Raw genomic sequence first — 16,600 nt, 5'->3', positions numbered from 1 at the left:
TGCAATATAAACAATAACTTAAAACTTCATGTTTCAATAACCGATCCTTCCTATGTCCCGCCCCTTTCTGCTCTGTTCTTCAGTAACAGTTGAGGAAGCTTGGCACGTTCGTCAACTTTATCCTTTCGAAACTGTCATATATTCACATCTTAAGTTTGCTCATGTTAGCTAACTAGCTAGCTAATGATTGATGTAGTTCAGTAGCTAGTTGGCGGTTTGCTAACATAAGCCAACTGTGTCTAGCTGTGAATATTTGTCACTGTCACTGTCACAGGTCCCCCTGCATCATCTTTGAACAATCTTCAAATTTAGTTTTCTTTTCAACATAGTTTATAGATACGTCCAGCATAATAACATAATATCTAAGTACAGGAAACAGGAAAAGGTACCAAGCTTGCTCAACTGCTACTGAAGCGCAGAACAAAAAAGGGCGGGACTTAAGAAGGGTCAACTGGGACCACCTTAAAATTCATTACCTTTCTGCAACTTCTATAAACGGAAACCGACAAAAATTAAAAATGGTTTACACTTAATTTTAATTTAGTTAGTAGTTATGATAGTTTTGGCTGACTTTTATGTTTTAAAACAAAATGATTCTTTTATCATTTTAGTTTATGAGAATATACTTTTTTGTCAAGTGATGTCAGGTCAAGTTTATCTGTATAGCACCAAATCATAGCAGTAGTCATCTCAGGGCACTTTTCATAGACTGTACTCTTTAGGTGCATCGCAGGCTTTCAGTTTCACTAATCAAATCGCAAAGGCAGAATCGGCAATTCTCCAAGTATTTTTTTTCTCTGCACCCCCACCTACTTGTGGCATCTGGCATGTGTCAGTCTTGAGACCCCTAGTACTCCCTATCAATTCCCTTCTTGTGCTATTATATTCTGGGCTACCACACCTGACAGTCTGGTGAAAAAAAAGCTTTTAACATCCACCCTCTTTCTGTCGTCTCAGGTTGTGGTTCACTCTACGCTGCTATGTTCGGTATGATGCCGCAGACCTCGTGGTTTCCAAAGCTTTTTTTTTTTTTTTTTTTTTTTTTTTGGCGCAGAAGACACAACACTTGTAGCAAAGGCAGGTCATGCAGATTTAAGGTCGGCTCATACTTGTGGGGTAAAATATTGAGAGAGTGCCTCCGGGAAGTGGATTTATCCAAAACTGAATGGAGTCGTGGGTAACCATAGTCATCTATTGTGGACTACAATCATGGCTGCTACTGTCAGACACCAGAATACGGTGGCTGTTAGAGGTGTAGTTCAGTGGAGGATGCTGGGAAATGGCACTTGTGGGAGACTTTGCCTCCAGCCCTGTCTACCTGTATACTGTGAATAAGGAGAGGAATATGTGCAGAGAGCATAAAACATCATACTTTTACTAAATATGGGAATAAAATGGATTTTTATAATATATCTATAAATATGCATCACAGGCATGACAGGCTGTCACTGTGTATGCACTTTCATGTATAAACAGATGTACACATACATATGCATATCATACAACATTTGAAAGTGGATTGGAAATAATCACATAATATACAACACATATTAAGCTCTAGCAACGTCAGAGGGCATTGTGAATGAGATTTTTGTCGTGCCTCGGTGCGCAGATTTACATTCAGTTTGTGGTTTGGGATCAAACCGTTAACTCAAGGCTGTTGCAGAACTCTGAATAAACCACGGCTTCTTACACAACCTCATCGCCTCTTTGGGTTATTTGCTGCGGGGCAACACAAACACCCAACACACAGTGGCTGAGGGACTGCTCGTGAAAACAAACACGCACACAGACACGTCTTCTAACTCCCACTGCACCCATCTTGTCCGATGAATGGGGAGACCCGAGATACAGGGATATAGACATAAAAAAAGACAAGGAAAAAGAACTTAACAAACAACAAATTAAAAGCAAACCAACCAAAAACAATAAAATAATGGTGACAGTACAGGAGTGGGAGGGCAGAGAAGTGCACGATGGGATTGTCTTCACTTTAGGTCCAGGACATCTTCCTCGAAGGACGTGGTGAGGGCGAACGCGCTGGCCAGAGGCGGGCTCTCCGCTCGCAGCACCACCTTCTCTGGCTCGGCCTCTGAGCTGGACGAGCAGTGCAGCTGGACGTCCAGCTCTGTCTCAACAAACTCTGCAGCTAACCTGTTGGAAACAGAAAGAAACAACTTGAGCTCAGGTGACACTGTGCAACTATCGAATGTGCAGCGTTGCTCCTGTCGAATCTGTCACCTGTCACTGTTTGTGGACGTCAGTGCTCGTGCTTTGGGTTCTTCCTCAGTGTTCTTCTTGCTCATCTTTCTCTGTTTGACTGTTCCACTGTCTGACTTCCCACTTGGCTCTTCTGTCAAGCCTTTATTGGTATGAGGAAACAGAAAATACACAAATTCACTTATTCGTTTTCTTGTCGAGAGAAGGACAAGAAGATCAATACCACTCTCATACATCTCTCTTTAGTATAAAGGAACAAATGCACTGAAAGTGTCTGACACAGACATTTAGAAGTAAATCTGTTGTTTTAAAATGACCAAATATCCACCAAAAGGGTTATGAGGAACTTATTTTGATTTTGGACCATCAAATGAGGACCCCAGTTATTTTTTCTGCAGCACCTGTTTGGAGAGAGCTAAAACGATTACGAATAGGATGGATACAACCCATAAATTGTGGCCCTTTTCCAAAATACTGTTGGTTCTCTGGTGGTGGCACTTCAAATCTGATGCCTGCAGTGCGCCATAGGTGCATCAACTGATGTGTGTCAATAAGATGCGCCAGTTATCGCTTTCAGTGCATTTAAGCCTTAAACCTACATCAAGCAGCTAAAGCACTTAGCCTAGTTTAGCATACAGGCTGGAAGCAGACAGAAACAGCTTGGCTCTTTCCGAAAGTAACAAAATCCCACAAAAACTCACATTAACACATTATATCTAAAACCAGGCATCAAAACAACATTTTATGGTTTAATGGGACCGAAACACCCGACCAAGAAATGACCAGGCATATAACATATTAATTTATAAGCCTTCGAGGTGCTTACAGGTGGATTAGACTGAGCCATTTCCCGCAGCGTGCAGCCTGTATGCTAAGCAAAGCTAACTGGCTGTTACCTGTAGCGCCATATTTAGCATACAGAAATGAGAAGGTATTGATTTTCTCATCCAACTCTCAGCATTTAAGCTAATAAGTGTATTTCCCAACATGCCCAACTGTTGCATTATTGCTACCATTTAAACATTAACGTCAAATAAATTAGTTATTTTACCAAGCAGCTCCTTTCGCGTGCGGCTGGCTATCTCTTTGATCTCCATGCGGGACAGGGAAAGTGAGGGTGTGGCGGAGATGAGGGGAGTTGGGGGCACCATGGTCGGGGCCGGCGTCGTCAGCACCTTGTTGACCAGCGGAGACTTGAGGGGTCTTTCAATGCTGCGGCCCACCAAGTTGCACAGAGGGATCTTGAACATGTGTTTACAGGCTGGTTCACCTACAGGAGGAGGAAACCCAGAGGGAGAGAAGGATGGAGAGAGGCGAGAGCAGCAGGTAAGGTCAGAAAGAAGGAAAGAAGGCAGATGACAAGAGAAGACACGAAACAAGAGGTAAAAAGAGCAAAGACGGGAGTAGGATGTCAGAAAAGAGACACATATAAAGGGAGAAGAAATGAGTGGCTGTTAATGACAAATGTATGAAACTCCTGGTCTGATGCACTTCAGTGTTTTTGCATGTTTTAACTCATTAGCTACAAAAATGCATATGTATTAAAGTATGATGCATCTTTTAAAACTTTCCATGCAGCCACTGAACATTCATTCAGTCATCGTCAGTGCATTTTCATTTTTTGTCAAAATGACATTACTGGTGTAACTCTTTCAAACTACAGATACAGTTTTACATTTTGGGATATCTGTTTATTTGAATATTCACAAGAGTAAGATGCCACATCTGTCCGGTGATTATAAAGCTAAAACTTGCAGGTTGTTAGCTTAACTTAGCTTGGGGTAAAGACAGGAAGCAATCATAGGGAAGCAGCTAGCTCTGTCCAAAGAAATACATATTTAACTAAAAGTGGTCTACAGTCACCTCAAAAGCACCAATTAACACATTATATCTCATTTGTTAAATCCGTACCAAAACTTAAGTGTGAAAATGTCAAGTCGTGGCTGTTTCCAAGCTTCAGTTTGTAAATAAATAGATGTTTCTGTTCTGAAGTTATTTCCAGAATCCCCAAAGACTCTTCTTACCAACTGCATGAAAAAATATTACACCCACTTGATTAAAAAAACAAACAAAAAAAACAACTCTTTTTTTCTATTCCACTATGCAATGAATTTCTTTCCTAATCCAAACAAAGATGGTAGTTGGCAAACCAGCAGGTAAGAAACATAGTTTTAACTTGAGAAATGGGTTAAATATGTTTTTGTTTTTTTTGGATGGTGCAGCAGATGGAATAGTTGCCCATCCAGATGGTTAGAGTCGCCTTTGAGGATTTTACCCTCTGGGTTTTTCAAACATCCCTAGGTATTTGTCTTTCAGAGAAACTGTTGCTCACCCCTGGTACGTTATGTAGCTAACGCTAATACACAAGAGGCACAAACCGAGGCTAAATGCTCCCTATGCCCCTTTTTGCTATGCTAAGCTAACTACCTGCTGCCCTCTTCATAATTATCAGACAGAGTGGTATCAATTTTCTCATTTAATACCTGGTAAGAATGTGAATAAGCATATTTCCCAAATTATCAAACTATTCCTTTGAAACCCTCTTGGTGGTGCATTCAAGGACACTGACTAAAGCTTTGCTCTTATGTTTTGTCTTGTCAGAAAATCAAACTCACAACAGTCAGCAAGCAAACATACTGCAGATCAGGCCTAGGCCAGGTTCAAGCAGGTGAAATTTAGGATAATCAAACTGAATGAAACAAAAACAATGTTAAATGAAAAATTGCATTTATTAAAACACAATGACACTTTTAATCTAGGATTACAAAGGTATTTTGTTTTTTACTGTACTGTTGTACATAATGTTTCTTTTCCAATTGTTACAACTGATATAGTAGAGAAAAAATAAAAAGGTAAAAAAGGTTTTACACATCTAAATTCATAACTTTGCAGGTCAGACATAGGAAATGCATGCGCCCGGCCACTATACTTTTAAAAGCAAAACATGTCATTTCATGTATTTAAAGAGTCTTTAAATGCACCAAGGTTTCAAAACAGACAGTATTTTCTTATCTTTCTTAGCTTTTAAAAAAAAAAAGGTAAAGTAAGGTAATTTTGATACATATGTGATTGATACTTTATGAATTAAAATATGCAAAATTACAATTTTTATGGCTTTATATATTAACCCAAAGTCTCTCCCTCACTCAACTTCATATTAGTCTGGAGGTTGACCAGCTGATTCAATAGACCTGAATCTCCATATTCAAATGAAGACACTCTAAAGTGATTAATAGTCGAATTTACTGAAAAGGCATTTGATCTTAAAATTAATCATCCTTCCCACAGAGAGCTAATGTAATATAACTCGGTTGTGGCCACTCATAGCTGACCATCTATTATTCAGCAGACACTATGAATGGTAAAAGTGTGTTTGGGCCACATTAAATGGATGTTTGGACTTTTTCAAATGGCACGAGCTGCAGCGTGCCAGCCTGCAGTGCCTAACTGCGCCATGAGGGAGCAGCATTGCAGCTCAGCTCCTGCTCCACTGAGACGGGCTGGTAGTAACATGGATGAGACTGAATTAATGCGAAGGCTGCGCTGCTGCACAAAAGAGGACCGTCTCATCCGAAATGTCAGCAGTTGAGAGGTGAGTAAAAGAGCCACGGAGAAAAATGGAGGGTCACTGCTGATGTTTGACAGGTACACTGTGTTAGAGTTGTTACAGATCCTCGCTCCTGTACCTGCGCTGTCACACAGCGAAAAAAAAAAGAGGCAAAATGCGGGAAAGCATGCAGTTATTTGGAATATATGGTCATAAAGATCGATATATTCCACATGCGTTTCTGGACCAGGGGAAGTGTCACTCTCCATCGCACTGGCAAATAAATATGAATATGAGGTTTTTCAGCACTAATTGAGGTCGAATTCTCCAGAGGTGCTTTGCTGCAGGTCTTTGGCGTGTGTGTTTAAGCCAGTGGAGGGAGGCGGTGGCCGGCAGCCACATCAGTAACAGCATCTTGTTCACATTACTGATGCGATTACATCAGATGAAAACCTCCCCGAGGAGCAGATACGGCAGGCGTACAGGCAGTTAGAGGATGGGATTTTTGTCAGCACCCTTTCCACCTTTCCTCCCTCCCTCCTCTGCTATACACCCCTCCCCACCCATCCACCCTCACCCCTCAGATTGTGGCACCGCTGTTTGGACTACCACTTTGGATCGAAGAGAGGGCTGACAAAAGTCTCCATGGCGACAGTGCAATCTGTAAATCATGCTGCGGCAGACGTGTCTTCTCCTTCCCTCTTTCCCTTTTTCTCCCTCCTTCTCTTCCTCCCCAACCTCCTGCTTGTACACAACCCCTCCCTTTTTCCCCTTCGCACTCATGCATCCCTCGTAATTTAAAAACCCTCCTTCCGCCTTGATCGACGTTATCTCCCCTGCCTTACTTTTCTTTCACTTTCCACTCTATCACCTTTTTCCCCCTTTTTTCCACTCTCTCCTCCTTGCACTAATGCTTTAATTAGTTAAGACAAGAAAGGGGGGGATGGGGAAGACATAATGTTCACTTAACATTCAACCAACGTTCAAGTCAACATGCCGCCTTGGAGCAGACAGGGTGATACACTCTGGGAGCATGTGCGTGTTAGTGGGGCAGCAGCGATATGAGCGTTTTTCATGAGCTGAGGAGTTGTGGGAGAATCCTGCAGTACCTTCAGCATCCTTAGACATGTACAGGGAAAGCTTGGTACCATAGGGGATCCGTATAGAATCTGAACCAGGGATGAAGAAGAGGGTTACACAAACTGAACACACACAGTCACATACATTTAGGCACACACAGTAGGTTTGACTCCCAGTGATGCAGAATCGTATGCATAACCAGCTAAAACAGGAAAGAAAATGAGAATCCCTTCGAGAGAAATGATTAGCTGAACCAACCCTAAAAGCATGAAGCCCGTCCTCGGCTAATTGCGGCGGCGACATCCAAGCCTTCCTCCCTGTTAGCCTTAATGGCACCTGTAAATACCCACTCCCCTCAGAAAAACACAGAGAGTCTGCTTTGATTGCGCGCACGACCAGGACATTTTAATAATTGTTTTCCTCAAGCCTTGTCCTCCACTGCAGCCGTCAGAATTACATGGATGCATTTGTGGATGAGTTTGTTTGCTTTTTAAGGGGACAGTTTGGATTATTTGAAGTGGGGTTTTATCCTAACCTGACATGCCGGAACCATCTGCGAATTCGTCATCAGCTAAGCAATGTACTGCTGTGGACACCAACATAAAAAAAAAAAAAATTCCACTATTAGTTTAAGCCAAATGTTGCTCTGTGTGTATATATAATTGGGTGTCATCAGCATAGCAGTGAAATCTGATGCAGTGTCAATGAATTATATGTCCAAGGGGACTGGAAATAGTGAACAGTAATGGTTCAATAATACTTAATCACCATTCAACTTGAATGCCTAAATTATATTAATGCTTGGATGACCTGCAACTAGAGCTGCAACTAAGGATTATTTTCATTATTGATTAGTCTGACGATTATTTTCTCTATTAATCGGTTAGTTGTTTGGTTCATAAAATTTCAGAAAATTATGAAAAATGTTGATCACTGTTTCCCAAAGCCCAAGGTAAAGTCTTGTTAAAAAAATGACTGAAAACAATCAATAATCAAGATAGTTGGTGATTAATTTTATAGTCGATTAATAATTAATCACAGCAGCTCTGCCTGCAACTACCTCAAGCTTAATCATGATAAATCTGAGACTGTCCTCACTGCCCCTCCAGGCTTCGTACTATGCCGTCACTTCTTTTATCATTATCCTATCGCTTTTCTTGTTATCTCTATTATGTGTTGATTGTCTTGACTTGAAAGGTTCTTCTAAATCAAATTTACTATTATTTTTACTGCGGAAAGACAATTTCCAGTCTGAAAAGCCCATGTGGTGGTAAGGTGAAGTGGTAAAAATACTGAATATAGCATACACGGATTTTGTTTTTTTTGAGGTGGCCAGGTAATTGCTTAGGTTCTGTGCTGCTGTTTCTCCAAACTGGGAGGTGTGTCGAACGCCATCTACTGCAGGTAATACACTGTCTGTCAATAAGTACGTCAAACTAACCCACTTCAAATAACCCGAACTGTCCCTTTAACAGCTTAGAGGGTTTAATGAACATAAAAGAGAAGTTTACATTGCCATGATCCATCAATGTGTTGGCCCTGAATGACAAAATGTATGTCATTAACAGCATTAACAACCGCTGTGCATCACAAATATGCCTCATTTTCAGACAGTTGTATCGGTCTGGCAGAGGTCAGCTGTGGGGGGTAGGGAGCCTCCGACTGGTCAAACACACAATGAAAGATGGAGGAGGGAGTGAAAGTGGGCTGGAGGGTGGGAGCGAGGGGCTCGTATTGATCCTCAATCATCCTTAAAAGCACTTTCTACCTATTGTGTTCCTTGTATGGTGGTGGTGGTGGTGGTGGGAGGTATGTGGGTGATTAGTACGTTCCTATTTTTGTAATTTGCAGTTTGTAAGAATTTTAACGATGCTTCTGAATGTTTTAGCCCTTAAACAACAAATTACTCTTACATAACAGCTCATTTTGCAAACATAGGTCTACACTCATTTAACTATTGCAAAATCAATTTACAGTAGATTACAGTAGATATTATGTTGCCTTGATTATTTGTCAATGTCATATTATCACTGCATATAAATTAAGCAATATGAATGATTGTTTTGAAAAGTGTTTGAGGAGGCTCCAAAATCTGAAAGCTGGCTGCCCAACAGCAATCGTTTAAAGGATTAGTCTATATTTTTTGTGTCATCGCCAAATCCCATGAACTTACATTCACATATACATTGTGTCATATAACACATTAATGAGCCACATCCTTTCTTTGTCACAACGTTAATTTATTACAATTAACACTGCTACTGTTTCTTATTTTGAGTCAGTCCCACATACATCTTCCTGCTGCTGGAAATGTTCACTATAACACAAAATATATTTTAATCCGCTGCTGAAAATAGTCCCCAACAAATGCATTATTCACTCCTTGTTGAGACATGTTTGCAAAAAAATGACAGTAGCCACCATTTCAATGAAATTATTGCACACAGAGTACTTTTTTTTTGCTACAAATAACTTCTACAGTATAAAGTTCATATATTCCTCCGAACCCTCAGGAAAACTGGCAGAAAACTTGCCATGATTTGACTTGTAGTGTTTCTTCACATATTATTCTTTCATCAGAGCAATGCATTCATTGCACAATAAACGTACTGGTTTATTACTTGCAGCTGGCAAGGAAAGTAAGAAAGTGTTTCACAATCGAATCTACGTCTCTTTAGCTTTGAGACAGACACAGAGGCTTGTTGTTAGCTTAGATAACGTGAGTTTCTCTGTGGCCAACCAGCTCACAGTGCAACATGACGCTTGACTGAGCAAATGGCAGGTGTAATCCTATTGCAGCCAATCAAACATAGGTGCTTTAAAAAGATGTAATCAATACCAAATTGGTTCAGATCTTACACTCTTAGTCAGATGTCTCAAAGTAGCGTACCTGGTTTACAGGCAGCTTCTTGCAGGGCATTGATTGATTGGGTCTGAGTAAGAAAGCTGGAAAGTATTCAGAGACAGACTTTCATATGATCCTCTTTGCCACGTTTGTGATTGTTTTTTATGTGTCAGATTTTCTGTAAACATTGCTCTCCAAAGCATTGCTAACCAGCCGTAAAACTCTTGGATGTCAGAGGCTCCTTGAACACACCAGCGGGGACATTTTTCAAAATGATCACGGTTTGCAACGACAAATAGGGCAATGACATTAAAGCAAAGGCATTAAATCTTCACTGTAATGAATTACCTTTCCTCTGTTTCCTCATTCAGCTTCGTATGTGTCTCTGCATGAACATAAACCTTAGAACAGATAAGTGTGTTGGCATAGATGGTGTTTTAGATGAAGAGGAAGATGAGGCACTTTGAGGTTTCTGCATTTCAGCTTTTTTTTTTTTTTTTGGTGCTTTTCTCCTTGGATGTGTTTTTAACCAAACTCTAACATGAATATTTAATGTTATAGACAAATACTTAATTATAAATAAGTATTAAACATATATACTTATTAAACTTAAATAAATATATTTCTTTATTTATTATTTAAAAATACTACAGATTTGTAACCATGTTTTTGTGTCAAAGTCACTGCAAGTTGATTTTTCTGAAATAAATGGGAACAAAGTCTGACACTGAAAGGACACTCATCAACACTTTTTCATTAAATTTTTTTCAATATAACAACAGCGATCATTGATTTACAATGATATAACGTAACTGTTTGTATGACTGGCCACAGGATCTGGGATTAAGATTAAATGTATGTCAGTGTTACACAGTGAGAAAGGATGAGGTAATAATGATGGGAAAGATGAACGCTATTAAATATCTTGCCCTAGAAAATTACCCATGATTCAACTGTAAGAGAGATCTCTGGAGGATGAAGGCTGCGGCTTCAATGAACCATTCTGCTGAGACCAGTTTATGTAAATGTCTCTCGAGCTCTTGGCTAACACAGCAGCATCCAAAGTCAAACAGGTCTGCAGGCAACATTGACATTTAAAAACCTTTCATACCGAAGCGTTAATATCAACATCCTGTGGTGCTTTCAGTGTGCGGGGGCTTACCATCACCGAGCGGCGAGGGGAACACGGGCATCTCGTAGCCGGTGGGCGTCTGCGGGGAACTCTGGGAACTGGTGTCTCTCGAACTGCAGTTGGAGGCTGAGCTCACCGGGGCCGACGAAACAAAATAGATGTCCGACTGTGGGTGGAAAAACAGGAGGACACGGAGAGGAAATGAGATCAATACAGAGACAAACATGTAACGATGCCAGGAAATATTAAGAGGGAAAAGGGACAGAGAGGGTAGAGGCAGAAGGTGAAACGTGAAGAAAAAAAAAGAAAAAACAAAGAGATCGAACGAGGATATTGTTTTCTGCCAGGTGCACTGTGGTCTGTTTTAAATTATCCATGTGTATGAATTACGAGTGAATTATTGCTTTGTAGCCATGCAGATTGCCAGCCATATTTCCCACCAGGGTAATAAAGATTGATTGAAACGAGAGAGCTGAGACAGCTACTTCCATAACGCAGAGTAGGACCTTCTAACACTGACAACACTCTCAAGCAAGAAGGGCTCCAGCTATAGTGAAACCAAATGTGTTGTAGGCGTGCTCATAATGCATTTCTACTACCTAATTACATAATTTATGACCAGACCAAAAAAGTTGGGATGTTGAAAAGTTTTTGCAAATCATTGCATTCTGTTTCTCTAATTGTGCTTTGTAACTAATTCATAAAGATAGACTGTGTATTGTTGACAAAAGCATGGCATGAACATGATACCGACCCGTGACGCAGCCAACTGTAGCTCTGGGACCACTGCTGTGTACACAAGGTTGCCATTGACAACCAGTCGGATCTCAATGGAGTCCGTTGTGAAGGCCAGGATGTAAGGAAATGCACAAACTGCAAAGACAACAAGCGAAATATTATAAAACCAGCAGCAAATGATCAATAGATGGCATCAGGGGACCAAAGATTTCACCAAGTTTGACTGGAAAAACAGGAAATTAAAACACTTAAATTTGCTCAACTCCCACAATTCGAGACATTTAAGAGTTTCACCCAGAATGGCATTTTGAAATGCCATCATTAGTCTGTGATATATGCAGAAATATTGAGAAGTGGGCTGTAGCGGCTTCCTCTCTCCTCTATGTGGTGTGAAATGCACTACAAGGTGAGAGCGAACTGCAGTTAGACAGTTTTGGAGCAGGTGATTGACATAATATCTTGGTGCAGATGCTGTGCACTGTACTGTTGAACGATTATTCTTCTGTTAATTTATTAATCTGGGGTTCTTTTCACTGGCGTAACAGCAAAAAATATATATTAAGAAATCAATCTGAAAACTTTTCATGGAGTGCCACAGATCCCTGGGGGTTTCCAGACATCTATTTGAGAACCACTGACCTCAAACAATAAGCTAAAAGACACTAAAATGCTCTGTTGAGCTGAGAGGAATATAGAGTGATAATTCTTTGTGTGTTTGTCACTACACCTCTCACATTACACACATTTATGAGGGTCATTGTTAATATAAATATATTGATTATGGCTGTTGCTTTCAAAGTGAGTCACTCCAATATGTTTCACTACATTTGTTTTATTACTCAGCTTATTTTGTTATTATTGCTTGGTTTAGTGTGTATCTGTGTGTGTGTGTGTGTGTGTGTGTATGTGAGACAGGAGGGAACATTATAGGATGCAAAGCCACCGAGAGCTGCAGCATGTTGTTATCAACAGGGTCAGGGTTACAGGTTTAGCACCAATTGTGTTTGCTGTTCATCGCCTCCTGCATTAATAAAAACATTCACACGGCCATACACACACACACACACACACACACACACACACACACACACACACAAACACAAACACACACGAATAATCACACAGGCCAATTGGATGTTTGTGGCTACACATGGTGTTTCCATGGCGACAGCAAGCTCCGGCCAGGCCAGCAGCATGGGCAGGGTGGGGCCCACGCGTTGTTGCCATGGTAACCTACCAATAGCATTGGGCATCTGGTTCCAGCTGAAGTGGAAGTCGGAGGTGTTGGACTGGATCATCGGCGTGGAGCCGTTAAATGGACAAACTTTCTTATAGTAACAAATATCTGTTGGAGAAAAAAGGAGAAAAAGGTTCGACTTTGACATTAAATGATTTATTTTCACCTGTTTATTGTTGTTCTTTTTTGTCTGAGTGCAGCATTTCAGAAAAATTTAAGAGCTATTTGTCCTATTATCCAGACATAAAAAGGGCAGACAAAAGATAAAGTAACTGGCTGCATTTTCATAATTCATCTCTTGACTCTTAATATTCTAAAACGGTCTGTGCGGTGATTTTTATTCCAGAAAGGTGTGGTGGTAGCAAAAGGGGAAAAAAAACATTAAGGCTTTGACAGCGGAGACAGAGACATGAATCAAACAACATCTTCACAGTCAAAGGGAGACTCACAGTTGTAACACAACAGCAGACCCGCCTCCCCGTCTTCATACACATCAATGGCTGCTACAAAATTTACCTGCGGGCAGAGACGAGTCAGTTTAGGGGAATCATTTCAACAAGATCCAAAGGTCAGACATGAGACTGTTGTTAACAAATAAAGTCATACCACATACCCTCAAGGTACTAGATAACCATCCATGCAATACAAATATGGATATCCACTACTTATTCTTCTTCTTCCATAAAACTGCAATAAATTTTCCATAAGTAATATTTTGAAATCTTTGTGTACACATGGGTACATCATCGTTAGAGTGGAGAGGAGCTGTGAAATTTTATTTAAAAAATGATCTTACACTTGCTCTCACTCACACAAACTTGCATCATTTTTATATCAAACCATAGGAAAATTTGTGCTGGTTCTACTCATGTAACTATGGAATCAAACAGACCTACACTTTTGGCACAGTGAGCTCCCAAGTGACAAGAGTGCCACCCAACTGCTTCATACACTCCATTGTTAATTGAGATGTGCAATTTGTAAAGAAAGCAGACGGTGGCATTTTTTTTTTTTACATTGCTGTCATGCTGAAATTTTTTACACCAGAATAAAATTTACAGTGTACATTTACATTACACTCCTGTCGCTTACGGTCAAAAAATTTTGACGATAGCTGTTCCGGTCTTTGAGCTATAAAGAGGAGTTTGAGAGGTATTTTTGTATTAAATGAACTGACTGAGCTATTCTACGGAGTGGGTGTTTTTCCTCACTGCTCTAATACAGCAATCGCCATAGCAACCTGTGTGTGTGTGTGTGTGACCTGTGAAGCTCAAATCCAGAGATTTTAACGCTTTTGTGTTGAATGTAGCACACGGACCGTAATGTCACATAATGTTAGTGACTTCACCAGAACATTTGAGGTCGGGTGAAGAGACAGCAATACAGCTAGCTAACGTTACACTAGCTTGATTACATCCAGTGAGTTTTACTTCCAGACTTTAATCAATGTGTCCATGATGTGTGTCGATATTTCAGAATTAATTTACCTTAGCTAGGATGTGGCTGAATGCTAACATTAGCTACTGGAGCTAATGGGTCATCAAATATGTTGTATTAGCTTAAAATATGGCCCAGTGTTCCTCCAGATTTTCACAGTCCATTGTCTTCTCAGTTGTTGATCAATCATGAGGTGGTGAAATGATAATACTTTGCTAGTCTCTGCATTTATACGACTTGCACCCTGAAACACAACAGTACAACATTTGATCTAAAGTAAAATGGCTGCTGTGTGAATATGGTTGAATTTCATGAGGTTTTAACCAGCAATAGCTAATTTTAAAGAGAGCTACTGCTATTAATACTTAGTAGTGGCAATACTAGTATGGAAATAAGCACCAAGCATGAGACACACTAAAAATTTCTTAAGAAATGTTCTAGTTTTTGTTATTCTATCAAAGGAGTTAAAGTAGAGCAGCTGTTCATCTTCCAGCCTACTCATTCATGTCTCCTCCCTCTCCTCCCCAGCTGGTGGCTGTGAATGACAGCATGTTAATTCACCCAAGCAGCCTGGTAATCAGCAGGTAAATAAGCTATTAACAGCCAACATCACATCAAAGCTAATAACCACCAGGGTTTGCGTGTGCGTATGCACGTGTGCCTCACCCTGTTGGCGTCGACATGATGTAGCCGGTAGGCATCTCCAGTGCTCTCATTGATCAGGTCAAACTGATGTTTGTAGGCCACGCAGATCATATTGTCGTTTTCCCCCGTCGGCCCGTCCACCAGCGCCATCACCACCGGCGGGTCACACAAGCAGATCTCCTGATGGGTGGAGGGGACACGATAACCTCAGTGCTCAGTTAATCAAGCTTTTTCAGTTGTTAAATTAGTTTACCACTAAGATTTAGATCCTCCCTCTCGATTGATTTCTTTAAAACCCATCTAACAGACAGACAACTATCACTGGATGACTCATACCATATAGTGCATATTTTCTGGTTTCTTTACTCTAAATCCAATATCTTTGGGTTTTGGGAAACATTGATCTACATTTTTCACCATTCTCTGACATTGATTAATAAAAAAATAAATAAAACAAAGACAATGATCGACAGATTAATCGAATATAAATACTTGTTAGTTGCAGAACTAACCACTTTAACTGCCTCCATGAACAGTATGGCTCTGCTGCAGCTCCCACTGTTGACCATGTTAGCAGGCGGGCCAAATCAGCAGGGCAAATACAATAACTAACTTCCTGTTGTTTTTAACACCTGTGTGCACCTGTCTCTTTCACCTCATGCAGAATCTTTGCCTCACATCTCTGCAGCTCCCTTGCTGCTTGAAAACCCCAATGTTAAGCTGCATAAATACAGTGAAATCTGAGAAAGCAGCTTTAAAAAGGGTTCTATTCGCTCATGAATTCAACTTTCCATCCATTTATTTATTATTTTATAGATGCTTGTAGAGTATGTTGTACCCGTATGTACTGAAACTCCTCAACTGGTGAGTCTGCTCCCGAGGCGATGCCGCTGAAGCCTTCGAAACGTGGATGTTTCCTGGTGATGAGGAGGAGTTTGTTCCTGATGGCTGCTACTATCCTCAGCTCTAAGCCGTGGTGGGTGTTGATGGAGTACAAATGACAGCCTGGGACAAAGAGGAGGGTGAGAGAATATTGGACATGTGTTGTGCTGTAGGTGTTTTTCCCTGGCATCGTCCCAGAGATCAATGAATACACCACAGACAGCTGGCATGACACCAGCAGCAGGCCAAATGTTGTGTGTTTGCAAAAAGGCCGCTCATAAACGTCAACTTATCCTGCTTTGGGCTGATTAAATGTTATGTTAAAGAAGAAGAAGTAGTCTGAAATGTGGACGGTTTGGAGGTCAGAATGATGTCCCAAACTACTAGTAAACCTATTTGCTAGTTTTCAGGAATTTTCAAATTGGAAAATTCTCCCAGTTGTAAAGCAATGACACCTATAGAGCCATAGTCTCTGCAAAACTATATTCCAAAGTTTATGGGAGGTTAATATGAGGAGTTAGCAGTCGAGCAATTCATTTAAAAAGAGGGAATTTCACACTAGAAAGAATAAAAAGACTGCTGAGGCCTCATATAAGCTTCAGATAAATCTTGGGATGTTATTTAAGACCAATTACTTACATAGAAAGCCGATTAGAAAGGTAACTCTTGCAGGGATAGCTTGGATTAGTAAACCAGGGTTTTACTGGGTAGCATCGATAGTCAGTGTATTACCGACAGTAGATGGTTGTCAATACGCAACATATTTTCACCACTTTACTATGCTGTCAGGCAGCCTTTTCCCACAGGAAACCACTGTTATGTAAGCCAAATGTCACT

General features: G+C 40.5%; 1 protein-coding gene across 1 annotated transcript in view; it reads right to left on the bottom strand.

The window, feature by feature from the left end:
- Positions 1-1,348: 1,348 nt before the first annotated feature.
- The window catches only part of garnl3 (GTPase activating Rap/RanGAP domain like 3), a 95,973-nt gene continuing 80,721 nt past the window's right edge, over positions 1,349-16,600 (bottom strand). Inside the window, exons 22-31 of the mRNA XM_084745309.1 lie at positions 15,720-15,886; positions 14,903-15,061; positions 13,249-13,315; positions 12,800-12,907; positions 11,579-11,697; positions 10,855-10,990; positions 6,877-6,936; positions 3,272-3,490; positions 2,242-2,362; positions 1,349-2,154 (exon numbers count right to left, since the gene is read on the bottom strand). Of these exons, the coding sequence (XP_084601435.1) occupies positions 1,989-2,154; positions 2,242-2,362; positions 3,272-3,490; positions 6,877-6,936; positions 10,855-10,990; positions 11,579-11,697; positions 12,800-12,907; positions 13,249-13,315; positions 14,903-15,061; positions 15,720-15,886 (1,322 nt within the window). The 3' untranslated portion in view covers positions 1,349-1,988. The remainder of the gene's footprint in view (positions 2,155-2,241; positions 2,363-3,271; positions 3,491-6,876; positions 6,937-10,854; positions 10,991-11,578; positions 11,698-12,799; positions 12,908-13,248; positions 13,316-14,902; positions 15,062-15,719; positions 15,887-16,600) is intronic.

This window comes from Lutjanus erythropterus, chromosome 20, assembly GCF_056507025.1.
Source record: "Lutjanus erythropterus isolate fLutEry1 chromosome 20, fLutEry1.hap2, whole genome shotgun sequence".
NCBI classification, from domain to species: domain Eukaryota; kingdom Metazoa; phylum Chordata; class Actinopteri; order Lutjaniformes; family Lutjanidae; genus Lutjanus; species Lutjanus erythropterus.
This window is presented reverse-complemented; position numbering and strand designations above follow the sequence as displayed.